Source organism: Acipenser ruthenus, chromosome 25 (genome assembly GCF_902713425.1).
Source record: "Acipenser ruthenus chromosome 25, fAciRut3.2 maternal haplotype, whole genome shotgun sequence".
NCBI lineage: Eukaryota > Metazoa > Chordata > Actinopteri > Acipenseriformes > Acipenseridae > Acipenser > Acipenser ruthenus.
Window position 1 is genome coordinate 28,587,693 of NC_081213.1, and position 16,033 is coordinate 28,603,725.

A 16,033-nucleotide genomic window follows, 5' to 3' on the forward strand; every position below is an offset into this window, starting at 1 on the left:
TGTTCATAACCCTGGAATGGATCAAGCCTCTATGCAGCATTCCTAGGGTTTTGGATGGGGAGCTGGTATCATAGGGGGAGTTTATATTACTGTAAACATGGAAAGAAAAATACAAAATACAAGACATCAGAAAGAGAACTATTATTTTTTATATATATATTTTACTTTTTTGTAAAAGGACAAATAACAGCAACAAGAACACCCTCCCCCCCCCCCCCCCACACACACGCACACACACACACACGCGCACACGCACACACACACGCACACACACACACACACACAGTGTGTTCTTCCTATTGTGATCCGCTCGTTCCCGCACAGTGCAGAGCTGCAGTTTGGTTTGGGGAAGTCTTCACTGGCTGTTGCACACTGTGGACGAGCCCCCCCTGCCCCCCGCCCCTTTCTTCCTCCGCTTGTTGAGCAGTGGGTTGCTGGAGGTGTCCAGATCCTTGATCTTGACCTGGTCGTAGTCGACGCGCATCGTGGCCAAAGCACTGGTCATCTCCTCCTGAAAGCACAGAGCAGGACGGCTCCTTGTCACAAGACAGAGGGACAGGGACAGAGCCCAACAACACACAACTCCCAATCAGAGCTATTGTGTTGATAAGTGTGGTACAAGACGAGACATCGGCACTCAACCACCCATGGCTTGAGGGTCCATCGCCTGGCTGTTAGGACGAGACGATACACCCCGTTGTTGACCATGGGGTAACTGAGTACAGGTGTTGGGTGAATGAAGAAAGGTCTCCCCCCCTCTCCCCACTCACCTTGACCTCGTCCCACATCTCCCTGTCCTCCTGCAGGACCCTCGTTGTGTGCAGGGGTGTGGGTGGCACCACCATCGACTGCTGCAAAGAAAGTGTTCAGAACGAGGTCAGACATCCACCCAACCACAGTAAGGCAGGAGGGCTACTGCGCTCTTTAACTGAAGCCTATGATGATACAATGAGGAACAGACTGAGGAACAGACAGCTTCAGATGGCTTAAAAAGCAAATGGACAGCAGTACCCAAGTTGTGTTTGGTTTTAGTTCTGTAAAAATCAGCGGCTGTTTTTCATCCTTTTAAAAAATACTGCAGGAGTTATTTAAAGGCTGGAGTAAACTCTTTGGAAATGACGCCCACGATGTCTAGATGAAAAGGGAAGGCTGGGCAGTCTGGTGATCACTGCACTGTAGGATCACCCTTATAAAAGTTTGCCACTGCATTTCCCCCATGCTTTTCCCATGCTGACACTATGCATTCACCGTGCTTTACCCTGGTGTGACGTGTTTATTAACATGCTTCACAATACCTCGCTGCTCTCAACAACGCTTTCACTGTGATTTATTTCACTTTGCTGTGCTATTACTGTGGGAAACTTTTATAAGGGAGAGTCTGTGCAACACACAACACTGCCTGCAGCTGCAGCTCATAAAAAAACAAAGGACAGATCACAAAAGCAATGCAAGCTAGCAAACCAATAACCTCACATTGATCCAGGGGTGGTTCATGAACTGTGAGATTGTCATTCTCTCGCTGGGGTCTGTCTTCAACAACTGGTGAATCAGCTGCTTCGCTGCAGAGTCAGAGAGAGACGGGATAACAGGGTACAGTAAAGTGAAGAGGCTTTTAAATACTGAGACGTGAATGCATCTGAATACAGGACTGTGATACAGGCATGCCTTTTAAATACTGAGACGTGAATGCATCTGGATACAGGACTGTGTTACAGGCATGTCTTTTAAATACTGAGACGTGAATGCATCTGAATACAGGACTGTGTTACAGGCATGTCTTTTAAATACTGAGACGTGAATGCATCTGGATACAGGACTGTGTTACAGGCATGCCTTTTAAATACTGAGACGTGAATGCATCTGGATACAGGACTGTGTTACTGGCATGCCTTCCATTATAGCAGCCAGCAGCTATAGGCACACACGTTACTGTCTGATGCAGCGGTCATTACCTGATAACTGACCACGGTGACAGTTAGGTGCCCTGAGCAGAAGACTCAGTTATCTTCAGAGAATGACCGCTGCAGAGGATATACATTGTTTTGGGGAGCTGTGTGTGGGGTGTCTCAGCTTCACAATGAGACGCGGTATATTGAGTTACAGTGTAGGGCTGTCTGCAGCACACGCTCAGTTACAGTGCGCCTCGTGTGTTTCCTTCTCCCACCTTCCTCCGAGACTTCCGCCCACTCTGGGTTGGGAAACTCGTACTGGCCCATGCGGATCCGCCGCTTCATCCCGGGAGAAATGGCCTGGCCCGTGTTGGAGTAGAAGGGAGGGAATCCACACAGACTGGGGGGACAGGGAAAGCAGGGGGGTTACTGCACTGCATCGCACCGACACTGACCACCGACCCCGGCCCATGAAAACTGTATATAAAACGTTCACCACAGTATTTTTTTCACGCTCATTTTTCAGTTTTTCCCCCCATGCTTTCCTCGTGGCTATACTATGCATTTCCCTGAATGAGACTGCCACCTTGTGGTGGTGTGAAAGCCTGCGTGACCCACAGAGCTATGCTGGCAGGAGTTTCATTACTCCCTTGTAGGGTCACCCAAGCCAGACAGGTCAAAGGATAGATAACAGACAAAGAGTCCCCTGGTCCTCCAGGTTAGGGGCTGGGCGGGAGGCCAACAAGCTCACCCTGTAAAAACCTTTTACATCACAGAAACTCTACTATATTCACTGTGGAGGTCAACAGTCGTAGCCTTATGTTCCAGAAGGAACGGAGAGGATGAAGTAAGTATACGATGCATTTAGTATAGTTTACCATGCTTTGCCATGTTTTTTTAATATACTTTACCATACCTCTCTGGGCTTTACAATGCTTTACACTTTGCTGTGCTTTCTCTGTGTTTTGTTACACTTTGCTGTGCTTTCTCTGTGTTTTGTTACACTTTGCTGTGCTTTCTCTGTGTTTTGTTACACTTTGCTGTGCTTTCTCTGTGCTTTGTTACACTTTGCTGTGCTTTCTCTGTGCTTTGTTACACTTTGCTGTGCTTTCTCTGTGCTTTGTTACACTTTGCTGTGCTTTCTCTGTGCTTTGTTACACTTTGCTGTGCTTTCTCTATGCTTTGTTACACTTTGCTGTGCTTTCTCTGTGCTTTGTTACACTTTGCTGTGCTTTCTCTGTGCTTTGTTACACTTTGCTGTGCTTTCTCTGTGTTTTGTTACACTTTGCTGTGCTTTCTCTGTGTTTTGTTACACTTTGCTGTGCTTTCTCTGTGTTTTGTTACACTTTGCTGTGCTTTCTCTGTGCTTTGTTACACTTTGCTGTGCTTTCTCTATGCTTTGTTACACTTTGCTGTGCTTTCTCTGTGCTTTGTTACACTTTGCTGTGCTTTCTCTGTGCTTTGTTACACTTTGCTGTGCTTTCTCTGTGTTTTGTTACACTTTGCTGTGCTTTCTCTGTGTTTTGTTACACTTTGCTGTGCTTTCTCTGTGTTTTGTTACACTTTGCTGTGCTTTTTTGCTATAGGAATCTTTCATGAGGGCTGTGCCGCTGGCTGTGTGGAACGACTCTCTGTGTGCTCCCTACACTGAGCTCCACTGCGCATGCCTCATGACTGCCAGATCCCTGCGATGCTCTTGTGTAGCACTGGCGTCCTGTATTCCCCGCTTGCTTCTCCTCATCGGTGAATGACGATGCTACTTACAGGATGTACATGATGACTCCCAGAGACCACATGTCACAGGACTTGTCGTACTTCTCTGGGCCCAGCACCTCCGGAGCTGCAGAGCATGACAGACACAACTCAATAAAGTGCAGTGGCACGGGGCCATTCCCAATCCGCGCAACACTGCTGTTTTGCATTTGGCCAAATGGTGCCTCACAGAGCGTGTCCGTCACAGACATGTTTCCTTTGCGTATCATCCTCCACACACCCTGAAGTTTACACTGTCTAAAACTAAGCACAAATATCTTCTACTGAGGTGACACTTACCTGCAAGACAACTGACTCCAACAGGAAGGTCTTACTGCCTGGGGTGGCTAACTATTTATGTATTTATTAATTTATTATCATATGGGGCGGGGCGGGGCGGGGGGGGTGGTGCTTGAAAATAAATTGTTCACTGAAAAGAAATTGTTACACTGAAACTAAACGATCACATTGTTTCAGGACTCTAAGAGTAGCCGGTGGATCATGACTGGCTGGGGTGATCCGCGAGGTTAACCAATAACTGCCAAATAAACACAAGCTGTATTTAAGTAATTTGATATATTACATTTAGACTTCACGTTTTCGGCTAACAAAATTAGAGTAAGTTATCACAACAATACAGTAACAGAAAACATTTGAATAACAGTTAAAAATGCCCCAGCCTGTCCTCAAATGGACAGGACAGTGGCACTCAATGGGTTAATAACGTCCGGGGCGACTCACCCACGTAATAGGGAGTGTAACAGGGTGTCTGCAGCGAGTTGTGCATCGTGGTCTCCTTCGCAAAGCCGAAGTCTGTGAGCTTGAGAACAGCGTTCTGTTCCTTCACTGTGTACAGCAGGTTCTCAGGCTGCAAAGAGGAAAGCAGGGTTACTGTCACTGCTGCATCCTCTTAGAAAAGACGGGTGCAGTGTGGCTACAGTCCAGCAGTGAAGACAGCTAGGACTTCACAACGCTGACAGTCTCTGTTCTCACGCACCTTCACGTCTCGGTGAGCAATGTTCATCAGATGGAGGTACTCGATAGCTGTGCCGATATCTCGCATGATTTCCGACGCCTCTGCAGGAACAGCGAAGACACAAGAGAAGTACTGTGTGAGAGTCAACACCGGGAACATTGAACCACTCATTCTCCAAGAGACTCCGAAGGAATATAATGAAATTTAACACAGTTACAGCAGATAACTACATGCTGGTAAATGCTTCTGTTTTTGTGTACGCACAATTCCATAGATTAGGTTTTGCATGTACAGTACGTGTAGGTGTATTTACAGAAAGCTTGTGGCTCTGTGTGTGTGTGTGTGTGTGTGTGTGTGGGAAGGGTAGACCTCTGTCTCTCAGCCCTCAAGCACATAACCAACGCTTCAGAGATTCCATTGCTGGCCAGTGCTGTCCTGAGCAGACTGTGTGACAGGGGGGCCTTGGTGACTGCAGCGTGGGATGTTCTGCATCGAGGTCACACAGACACTGTGTTTCCATCAGGCACATATTTTCCAGCATGCAAACTCACAAACCTCTCCCTTCCAGGTCAGGGCCATGTGCAATCAGAGGCACCGCCCATCTGAACAGAGTCTAATTGCAACACTGCTGCTGTTTAAATAAGGGGTTACCAAACGAGGGGCCAGGGCCCTCTAGGGGGCCACAAGGTGGTTTCACGTGCCGCAGTACTTGATCCAGAACAACCCCAATGCCTGCCGAAGCAATGCCAACGAGAGAGAGAAGGATGTGTTTTTCTGTCACTACACTTTTAAGCACAATAGACGTGATCAGTGCTTTACACACGCAAAGATCAGAGAACTGCAGTGCAGAGTCAACCCCAGCTTAGGGTGTCTTCACTGAAGAGAACTAAACTGCATGGGATTAGTTTCCAGTGTGAACAGAACAGGGAGTGAAGCCACATTAACTGCTCCCGGATCTGATACCACATTCAGCTCCTGGATTCATGTTGCTCCAGCGTGACAGCAGTAACAGAAGGAGGGAGGCATGTCTGCTCAATCAACAGTAAACGCTTCACGGATTTCAGTATTGAAGACACTACTCGGGATGACTAGTGCCAGTGCTGACAAATACAAATCCAATGAAAGAAGGGAAATACATTACTGTCTGTTGTTTTTTAAACGTACCCCTTTCAGTGAACGCTTGGTCTCCCCGAGCCTGGATCCTGCTGAACAGCTCCCCTCCCTCCATGCTGAAAGAGAAGAGCACAGGCAAAGTAAGACAGAAAGAACTGTAATTGACCGGATGAATGATCTCACTTCACACGGTCAGCCTGACATCCCAAGATACTTCTAGAAGGGGAGTGTGGATGTTGAGATGATACTCTTGTGAAGGGGGTGTGGATGTTGAGATGATACTCTTGTGAAGGGGGTGTGGATGTTGAGATGATACTCTTGTGAAGGGGGTGTGGATGTTGAGATGATACTCTTGTGAAGGGGGTGTGGATGTTGAGATGATACTCTTGTGAAGGGGGTGTGGATGTTGAGATGATACTCTTGTGAAGGGAGTGTGGATGTTGAGATGATACTCTTGTGAAGGGGGTGTGGATGTTGAGATGATACTCTTGTGAAGGGGGTGTGGATGTTGAGATGATACTCTTGTGAAGGGGGTGTGGATGTTGAGATGATACTCTTGTGAAGGGGGTGTGGATGTTGAGATGATACTCTTGTGAAGGGGGTGTGAAGGGTAAGATGATACTCTTGTGAAGGGGGTGTGGATGTTGAGATGATACTCTTGTGAAGGGGGTGTGGATGTTGAGATGATACTCTTGTGAAGGGGGTGTGAAGGGTAAGATGATACTCTTGTGAAGGGGGTGTGGATGTTGAGATGATACTCTTGTGAAGGGGGTGTGGATGTTGAGATGATACTCTTGTGAAGGGGGTGTGGATGTTGAGATGATACTCTTGTGAAGGGGGTGTGGATGTGGAGATGATACTCTTGTGAAGGGGGTGTGGATGTTGAGATGATACTCTTGTGAAGGGGGTGTGGATGTTGAGATGATACTCTTGTGAAGGGGGTGTGAAGGGTAAGATGATACTCTTGTGAAGGGGGTGTGGATGTTGAGATGATACTCCCCCGCTGCACCTACCACTCCATGACGATGAGGAGGCACTTGTTGCCATGGTGCATGTTCTCGTACAGGTTGATGATCCTCACCACGTGGGGCCCGCCGGACACTCTCCAGTGCAGCTCCACCTCACGCCGAGCCTTCGGGCTGTCGTGCAGGATCTGCAGGGAGGGAGCGATTCAGAGACACGTCACCAAGCTACACTGTGGAGACCCTGCGGAGCACAGGCCTGTCACCTACCTACACTGTAGCTACACTGCTCAACTGCACAGCACTTAACTCTGTACGGACTTGCAGATTTAATTACATTGTCTGGAACATCTCTTTAAATACATGCTGTTACAATCATAGGCAAGCATTGCAAACTATGGGGTAAACTGTGGTAAACACGTAGTTAAACCATGGGAAAAGTATAAGGAAAAATTGCAGACATACCATACAGAAATACAGTGGTAAACGTTTATAAGGGCAGAATATTAATATTAACTTGAATATTAAGCAGAAACCTTTGCAGTAGAGTGTCAGTTTTCATTAGTTCCACTGGCTGCCCGTGACCCTGAAACCTCCAGTCGCTCCCCCCCTCTCCTCCCCCAGACACAGCTGTCTGGTCTTATGGACCTGTCGGTGCAATTGACGTGGGATGACGAGAGGCAGATAGAGTTCATTCTGTGTTCTAGGAATAGAAGCAGGTTCTGAATTCCAGCATGTGTCTCTCTACAGAGAATTCTTGGAAGCTACGCCGGCCTCTGCAGCCTTTACTGTATCACCAGGCATGGAGGCAGGCCAGCAACAGCAATGCATATTCCTATAGCGCCTTTCATCACAAGGACCCCAAACTCACACACACACACACGAGAAAATGAACAATTAAACCATTCCATTTGCAGTGTGCAGGGTCACACTGTTACACACGCAGCGTCACACTGTTACACACGCAGCGTCACACTGTTACACCCGCAGGGTCACACTGATACACCCGCACATGTTTTTACTACACCCCTCAGTGCTTTACTGTGCTTGAATATGCCTTATCATGTTAATGCTATGCTTTATTACAATTTGCCACCGTAAACCTTTCTCCAGCTGACTCATTATAAACCTTTGTAAGGGCACTGTGAAGCTCAGGGAACACAAAGCCACTTTGTGGCTTGGAACTTGATTTCAAGAAACTGGATTTCAGGTCACTGCACGGCACACCAGGGGAGACGTGGGGTTCAATACAGCAAAGTTACTTCAAACTAGGTCTCCCGGTGGTCTCCTGGAACCAGGTTTCACGCCACGGTTCCTGAAAGAGCAGCGTTGTGTTCCCTCAGCTTCATACTGCAGTAGCCCTTTCTCCAGTTCAGTGGAGCTGGCCTGCGGTCGTTCAGATGGGTACGCGGCACACCTGTTCCCTCAGCCTGATCCGATTAGCCAGGCATTACACTGCAAGAGATCCGCTGACAGGTCCTGGGAATTGGATTATCCAGGAGCAGAGTGCTGGTTTTGGGGGGGTCATGTGTCTAGCATAGGATGTCATTTTGTACAGTAACAAAATAAAACAATCACATTTAGTTTCGTCTTCCTTTTCATCGCTGATCTCTTTTGTTAAAATGTTTACGTCGTTTCTTATGGTAAGATTGGGATTTGCAGTGAAGACCTGAAAGCCTTGCTCTATATATTGTATTTGTTAATGGGCTTGATTTAAACACTGAGCTGTACATGTCGTTCTGGTTTACTGCAAGTCATTGCACATTATTCCCTTGTGGGTTTCCTTTGAGTAGCACAGTGATGAACACGCTGTGCTGTGTTAAAGTGTGACAGAGCTGATTAAAGTGTTAAAGGCTGTGCATCTCTTAGACTGATCCCACTGCTGTGAGCCTCCTCATTAAACCAGGACGCGTTTGTTGCTGTCTCGTTATTTCGACACGCCCATCTGTTTCAATAGGAGCTTCCCTGTCTGTTCCCTTTGTTTCCCGAAGGCTCTGTCTCATCCTCTCATCTGTTACACACTTTGTATCTTCCCTCTTTGCTGGCTCTCCCTGGGCTGCGTACCAGGATGGGGTCAATTCCTTTAAAGAACTTGGAATTGGAATTGATTAAAAGAACTTGGAATTGGAATTGATTTTAAAAAGGAATTGTCCCCCACCCTGGCTGTGTATTTGAAAATGCAACAGTGTTTTGTACAGCCAGATACTATGAAATCACATGCAAAAAAAACCCAAAAAGAGTACCTGCACACCTTGTATGACATTGAGGGTGTACACGGGGCTACGCACATCTTGTATAAATATAATATACTATAAGACTAAGACTATAAGACTTAAGAAGGGCTCTGCCGATTGTATCTCTTCCGCTAACCCTGGTTCTCACAGCCCCTCTGTGGGGGTGTGAATACCACAGACACTAGCAGACAGCGCTGATCCACCCACACTTTCCACTGGCCCTGATACCATGACCAGGCTGCTGCTGCTTCACAATGACATTACAGTAATCCACTGCTGCCCTGTAGCCCACACAGAACAGGAGAGAGGCATTGCCATGAGAAAGGTCATTCTGTCAATGGGTGACAGCATTCTGCACACTGGGGTCACTCACAGAATCCTGTTTGCCTTTCTTTGAGGACTGAATCATCAGGCTAATCCAACCAAACTGTTGCCTTTAGAACATCTACAGAGCAGACTACATCAGAGCAGCACTACAGCTATACCCTACAGAACAGACTACATCAGAGCAGCACTACAGCGATACCCTACAGAACAGACTACATCAGAGCAGCACTACAGCTATACCCTACAGAACAGACTACATCAGAGCAGCACATCTACAGCTATAGCCTATAGCCAGCACTGGGGGTAGATTTTTCAGTGTTTGTTTATTTCTCTGTTTTCTGTTCTGTACCTACATTGCAACAGAATCCATTAAACTGCACCAAGAAATACAACACTTTCACAGCCACTCCAGGTTTCAGTTGGAGTTTAGGCACGCCTGAGCTGGTTACCTCCATGTGTGGTGCCACAGTACAGCCTGGAAGAGCTTCATTTCTATCACTGTAATCAAAGTGCAGTGGTTTTAAATTGCAGAATCACAAAGTGTGCTACTTTCTCTTATAAACAATTATCGTAGTTAAAAAAGAGCAAAGTGTAATGAAGCACAACGACAGGGTAAACTATGGTACATGCATAGAATAACAAAAGCATGGGAGAAACTGCACAAATCCTGTGGCAAACTTTTATAAGAGCTGTGCCAGTCTGTGCCCATCAATGTTCTTTATTACTGCTTGATCTAATCTATCCTAAAAGCAGCTCGTAGTTCACCTTCCTCTTGGTGCATTCCTCAAAGAACTGGCTTTTATAAGAGCTGTGCCAGTCTGTGCCCATCACTGTTCTTTATTACTGCTTGATCTAATCTATCCTAAAAGCAGCTCGTAGTTCACCTTCCTCTTGGTGCATTCCTCAAAGAACTGGCTTTTATAAGAGCTGTGCCAGTCTGTGCCCATCACTGTTCTTTATTACTGCTTGATCTAATCTATCCTAAAAGCAGCTCGTAGTTCACCTTCCTCTTGGTGCATTCCTCAAAGAACTGGCTTTTATAAGAGCTGTGCCAGTCTGTGCCCATCACTGTTCTTTATTACTGCTTGATCTAATCTATCCTAAAAGCAGCTCGTAGTTCACCTTCCTCTTGGTGCATTCCTCAAAGAACTGGCTTTTATAAGAGCTGTGCCAGTCTGTGCCCATCACTGTTCTTTATTACTGCTTGATCTAATCTATCCTAAAAGCAGCTCGTAGTTCACCTTCCTCTTGGTGCATTCCTCAAAGAACTGGCTTTTTCTTGCCAACACCTTGCTCATGTTATTAATAAATGAAATGTTATGACTCTGAGCAGCACATATAATGGAGCTATTTATAGAATATACACTTTACACTAAAGTGTCTGAGTCACTCCTTTCCAAAGCTGCATTTCCTGCCCGCGGCGGCCTGACAGATGAGAAACTGAATGAAGCAGTAATCTTGTCTCTTGTCTCCGAGTCCTGGGGTGCGGTTGTGTCTGTGTTGCGTGCCACTTGTGTGCTCAACGTTGTGTTGGGTATTTCAGTCAACACAATTATACTGGACTAGTAATATTATTATTATTATTATTATTATTATTATTATTATTATTATTATTATTATTATTATTATTATTAGTTTATTTAGCAGATGTATTTATCCAAGGCGACTTACAGAGATTAGGGTGTGTGAACTATGCATCAGCTGCAGAGTCACTTACAACACTGTCTCACCTGAAAGACGGAGCACAAGGAGGTTCAGTGACTTGCTCAGGGTCACACAGAGAGTCTGTGAGTGAGCCTACAAAGACAACTTAATACTTTTTACAACCCCCTAAATGAAACGTCTGAGTCGTTCAGTCCTGGATTGGGGTAAAGAGCTTTGAGAATCTAGCCCCAATGTGAAAACAAATGTGACTGAAGTAAAATATGACCCCGGTGTGTTTACTGAGAGGAAGTGTGGTTTATAGTGGCATTCTTTTACCTAAGTAAATTAGTCATGCCTTATCGCTACAGCACAGTGGAATCCTTACAAAAGTTTACCACAGTATTTCTGCAGTTTTCCCCCATGCCTTTACCATGGTTTTACTATGCAGTGTTTATTAATATGTTTATCCTACCTCTCGCTGTGATTTAGTACACTTTGCTATGCTTTTACTATAGGACACTTTTATAAGGGAGACTGAGCTTGAATGGGTTAAAACGCAGAAAGTGAACCAGAAGATCTGTGAACTACGAGACACACAGAAACTGGAAGGGAAAACCGAGCCAGGCAGCATCCATCCCCAAACTCACTGTGAGCCTCACTGCACCCAAACCCAGACACTCAACTGCCACTGCCAAGCAACAGCTTTCACTGAACTTATGCAACACTTCCTGGAGGCTGACCATAGCTAGCTTCATATTACGAAATACTGTTTGTGGTAAAATCGCAGATGACAGCATTTGTCAGTGTACCAGCAGCCTTTATTATGCTTTTACCATAGTTTTTAAATATGCTTTACTACACCCTGTTATTCTTTTACTATGATAAACTGTGGTATTCTAGTGCAAACGTGGCTGGAGTCTCTGCCGCGACTCTCTAGGTGTGCCTCCTTGCTACTCCTCGTCTCGAATCGGCCGATCAGCAAGAAAAAGCTTGCAGCTTTTCCTGGTGAGGGCACCAGCCTCTGTGTGCCAGAAAGGGAGGAGGGTAGCACCAATCTCCGTGGCAGGCCCTCAGACATGTGTCCAGACATTTCTAGCCACAAAAACCAGCGGCACAGAACCATTTCAGTTTCACTACAAACAAAAAACAAAAACATACGAGGCTGTACTTTTCTTGAGCTGAAACTGGAGATACTGAATTCCATATTGAGGCAAAGGCATCGGTCTGTGCCGGATCGCACTGGAGCCCAAATCCAGTACCCTTTTGTCCGACAGGTGAGAATTATACAGTTTTCGAATGATGACCCACATGTGCTCGGAAAACAGGTTGGGTCAAACTGGGCTCGAGGAATCGGATGCTGAGACTTCCAGCAGTGAATGAGCTCAAATCACAGCACAGAGATTTGGGTTGAGTTGCTGTGGCATAAACGCTTTGACAAATCTGAGCCAGCGCGTCTGCACAGGGGGGGGAGTGCTTGACTGAGCATCTGACTCCAGGAAGTCATTCAATTAAGTTTCCAGATGAAGTCACGGACTTCCTCCGAACATTGTGAATTACGGCTGTAGAATGATCCAGCCATCTATTACGATGTATATTAAATAATTAATTAACAAGGAGCTTGGCAGCATCAGCAGCCAGCTCTTCCTTCTCCTTTAAACTAAATAACCCTGGCGAGCTGATTCCCTTCACTCTTATATTGATCACATTGTATTTGAGGGGGCAAGGGGGGGGGGGGGATGCCTCTCTTAGGAGTCTTTCACAGTTTGCTGCTCAGTGTGTGGCTGTGCTTTGAGTCAGGAAGACATCAATACTGTTATGTGTGTGATGATATTAGAATATCTGACTTAGAGACCTGTGAACTGGACAAGTGTTATCTAAAAGATGGTTCTGCAAAGATCACCAGTGAAAATAGTTTATGACGGCAATATTCAGAAATTGTGGGTTACCAAGCGTTACCGTATTTCCTAAATAAAACAACATTACCACCACAGTGCCAGGAATGAAATCGTTTCCGAATCACTCCTCAGCACAGTGCAGCAAGCTGCCACACTGCAACTGTCAGCAGCACGCTATGGGCCATAAAACACCTGGTCATTCTGCAAAACTAGAACCAGACAACCCCATTCTATATCTCCAGCTCTCTCAAGGACTTGAAAGGCGTTTATTTTTTTATTTTGTAACAGTAACATGATTTTTTCCCTTTTCAAAAACGGAGGAAATGCTTTGGAAACACGTCCCTTGTGGCTGTGCAGAATGCTGCTGCACAGCCAGGACACTGTACACTATTTCTGAAACATGCCTAAGAGGTTTTGCTGATCAGTCACTGATAATACTCTGGGATCATTCTAAGAAGATGAGATGTGTCCGAGGTACTTATCTCAGCAGACACCTGCTCCAGCCAGGGGCCACGCACAGCATTTCCAGGAAGCTGGTGTGTGTGTGTCTCTGTGTGTGTGCGTGTGTGCATCTGCACAATCACATCCTGGGCAGGCCTGTCACAGAGGAGGAAAGCACTGCAGACCTCCACACTGGGCAGGCCTGTCACAGACGAGGAAAGCACTGCAGACCTCCACACTGGGCAGGCCTGTCACAGAGAAGGAAAGCACTGCAGACCTCCACACTGGGCAGGCCTGTCACAGAGGAGGAAAGCACTGTAGACCTCCACACTGGGCAGGCCTGTCACAGAGAAGGAAAGCACTGCAGACCTCCACACTGGGCAGGCCTGTCACAGACGAGGAAAGCACTGTAGACCTCCACACTGGGCAGGCCTGTCACAGAGGAGGAAAGCACTGCAGACCTCCACACTGGGCAGGCCTGTCACAGAGGAGGAAAGCACTGCAGACCTCCACACTGGGCAGGCCTGTCACAGAGGAGGAAAGCACTGCAGACCTCCACACTGTGACAATAAGCTTTCCCTTTAACTGCATCTGGAGTGTTGCAAAAAGCAGCTGAACACACAGAAGACAATACTTAGTTAAGGGAAACATTGTATATTGAAGACAATACCCTAGACTTGAACTTAACACTTGGGTAACAGGTTACATGAAGTGTCTCTGATTACTGTGCATTTACAGAGTAGTTACTTAGTGTTGCAATGTTACTATGCATAGTTACAATGTACTTCACAATATAACCCTAACCCTTTCCTGATACAATGTGTGCTTACATATAGATGTTTGTGACTATGAATAATAACATTGTAACTGTGTGTGAGTACACAAGGATTTACCAAGAAACTGCTACGCTGCAGTCACTTCATGTAAAGTGGTACTAAACCTTCCGGGGGTTTATGCAAACAGCCCCTGTCTGGTAAGCGTTGCGTTTAGACAGCATCACTCTCAGGTGCACACTCCCTTACCTTCAGCGCGCACTTCTCCCCGGTTTTCTTGCTGTAGCACTCCAGTACTTTTCCATTGATGCCCAGCCCCAGGACCCGGCTGGAGACTTTGAAGTCGTCAGTCACGGCGTTCTTTTTGATCTCCAGTTTGGGGTAGTTGGGGAGGGGGAAATGTGTGGGGCTGGTCGCGGGCTCTGAGAGGGCATTTCCATCTGCTTCGGTCTGGGTCGGGTTTTCTTGAGCGTTTCCATTGCGCAGCATGGTTGCTCTTGTGAGACCCGGTCACAGTGCCACGGGACAACACCGGGGCAAATTTAATCTGGGACCAAGTTCAGAAATCCAAAACTTAAAAAAGCAGAACTATCTACTGCCAAAGTGCCGTGTGTAAACGTCAACATCAACGAAGCCAAGGATCCAGATAGAAATCCAAACTTTTATTGATGGTTCTAACTTTTTTCTTTGCTTTTCAGAAAACTATTAAGTACCCTTAGTAACCACAAAACTGCTTTGTTCCCACACTAAAAAAAAACAAAAACTTACTGTTCCTTTTGAAGCTGAAACCCCGACGTTCATACGAAGCGAAGCATGACCGTTTGAAGCTGGCAACAGAATTTCTTAGCGCGCTGCTGGAGTTTAGTTTCAGAACTGAAGTAGCGACTTGGTGCTGCTGGAGTTTAGTTTGTACTCAGTATGACAGTCAGTAGACGTATCTTCTTGGTAGTTTCAATTCTTCCCGAATTTCAGTTCCAGTCTAACTTGTTTTTCAAACACCTTTGTTCTTACTGGATGAGTTTGAAAACACCCAGAGACCAGATCAAAAATAAAATAATAATAATAATAAATATTAAAAAGGTTTGGCAGTCAGTAAGCGGCTGTTATTCAATTCTTAAAAATGTATTTGTGCTTCATAAGAAACCCTTCTGTGCTGAATATATCATGTACAATCTGCACGGGAAATCCAATATCCTCTAACGAAAATATCAAATCTCTTTTCAGCAACAACAAAAGATACAAGAAAGAAAATGACATCAAGTCCAGTTGTTTGTGTTCACGTCTTCTGTCCCATACTCTATCCAACGTGGTAAAGTCGGCACACTGCGCTGTCCGGCCAGCTCGGTTCACTTGCGAATGATTTCATGAACACGTCACGGCTCCTCCAGGTCGGCTTTATTTCAAACGCAGCTCTTAAAGACGCAGGCTGCTGAAGCAGCAGGGGCTGGAAAAACAGGAACAGCAACGCGCTACCACGATTATTATTATTATTATTATTATTATTATTATTATTATTATTATTACATGCTTTGCCAAACAATGCATGCGTGTAAATCATATATTGAATATTTGGATCTACCGTACTGTGTCCATAAGTACTGTATATTTATAATAAACTGATTTTTTAAATATTTTTTAATGTGCGCTGCCTGCTTTCTTTTTATACACATTCGGTGCATGTGTACCGTCACAATATGCCTCCCCATCAGAATTTGCAACCGGTGTCGTGTTATTTTTCAGTATGCGTTAAAACGTGGTACGCAGTGTAGTGCGCCTGCCCGAGCGTGTGCTGAAAACGATGTATAGAAAGATCACACCGATAACTCTGAGCAGTATTTCTGTTTGTTTGTTTGTTTCTGCCGATCGCTTACAGCCCAGTGTTGCTATAAGGCCTTGCTTGACTGTGCTACCCCTCGCCCCTGCGTGTCTGGGACGGTCTCCACAAAGGTGTTTATCTTTATTGTTTATTTATTTTAATTATTCTACTGACACAGTAACTGCGTTGTACAAATACAAATGCAATGGGC

The 16,033-nt window shown here is 45.8% G+C and overlaps 1 protein-coding gene across 4 annotated transcripts; it reads right to left on the reverse strand.

The window, feature by feature from the left end:
• Nucleotides 1–201: 201 nt before the first annotated feature.
• LOC117963531 (MAP kinase-activated protein kinase 3-like) lies at nucleotides 202–15,376 on the reverse strand. 4 transcript variants are annotated; one of them, XM_059000041.1, is made up of 11 exons: nucleotides 14,775–15,375; nucleotides 14,256–14,553; nucleotides 6,744–6,883; nucleotides 5,782–5,846; nucleotides 4,639–4,718; nucleotides 4,383–4,509; nucleotides 3,654–3,729; nucleotides 2,165–2,289; nucleotides 1,474–1,559; nucleotides 771–851; nucleotides 203–511 (listed from the first exon to the last, which is right to left on the reverse strand). In XM_059000041.1, the coding sequence occupies exons 2-11, from the start codon at nucleotides 14,493–14,495 to the stop codon at nucleotides 356–358; spliced, it is 1,176 nt and encodes a 391-aa protein (XP_058856024.1). In that variant the 5' UTR covers nucleotides 14,496–14,553; nucleotides 14,775–15,375; the 3' UTR covers nucleotides 203–355. The 4 variants fall into 4 exon arrangements, with proteins under 4 accessions (XP_058856025.1, XP_058856024.1, XP_058856026.1 ...); XM_059000042.1 differs by having other exon boundaries at nucleotides 202–511; nucleotides 771–848; nucleotides 14,256–15,376; XM_059000043.1 differs by lacking the exon at nucleotides 14,256–14,553.
• Between the last annotated feature and the right edge of the window lie 657 nt (nucleotides 15,377–16,033).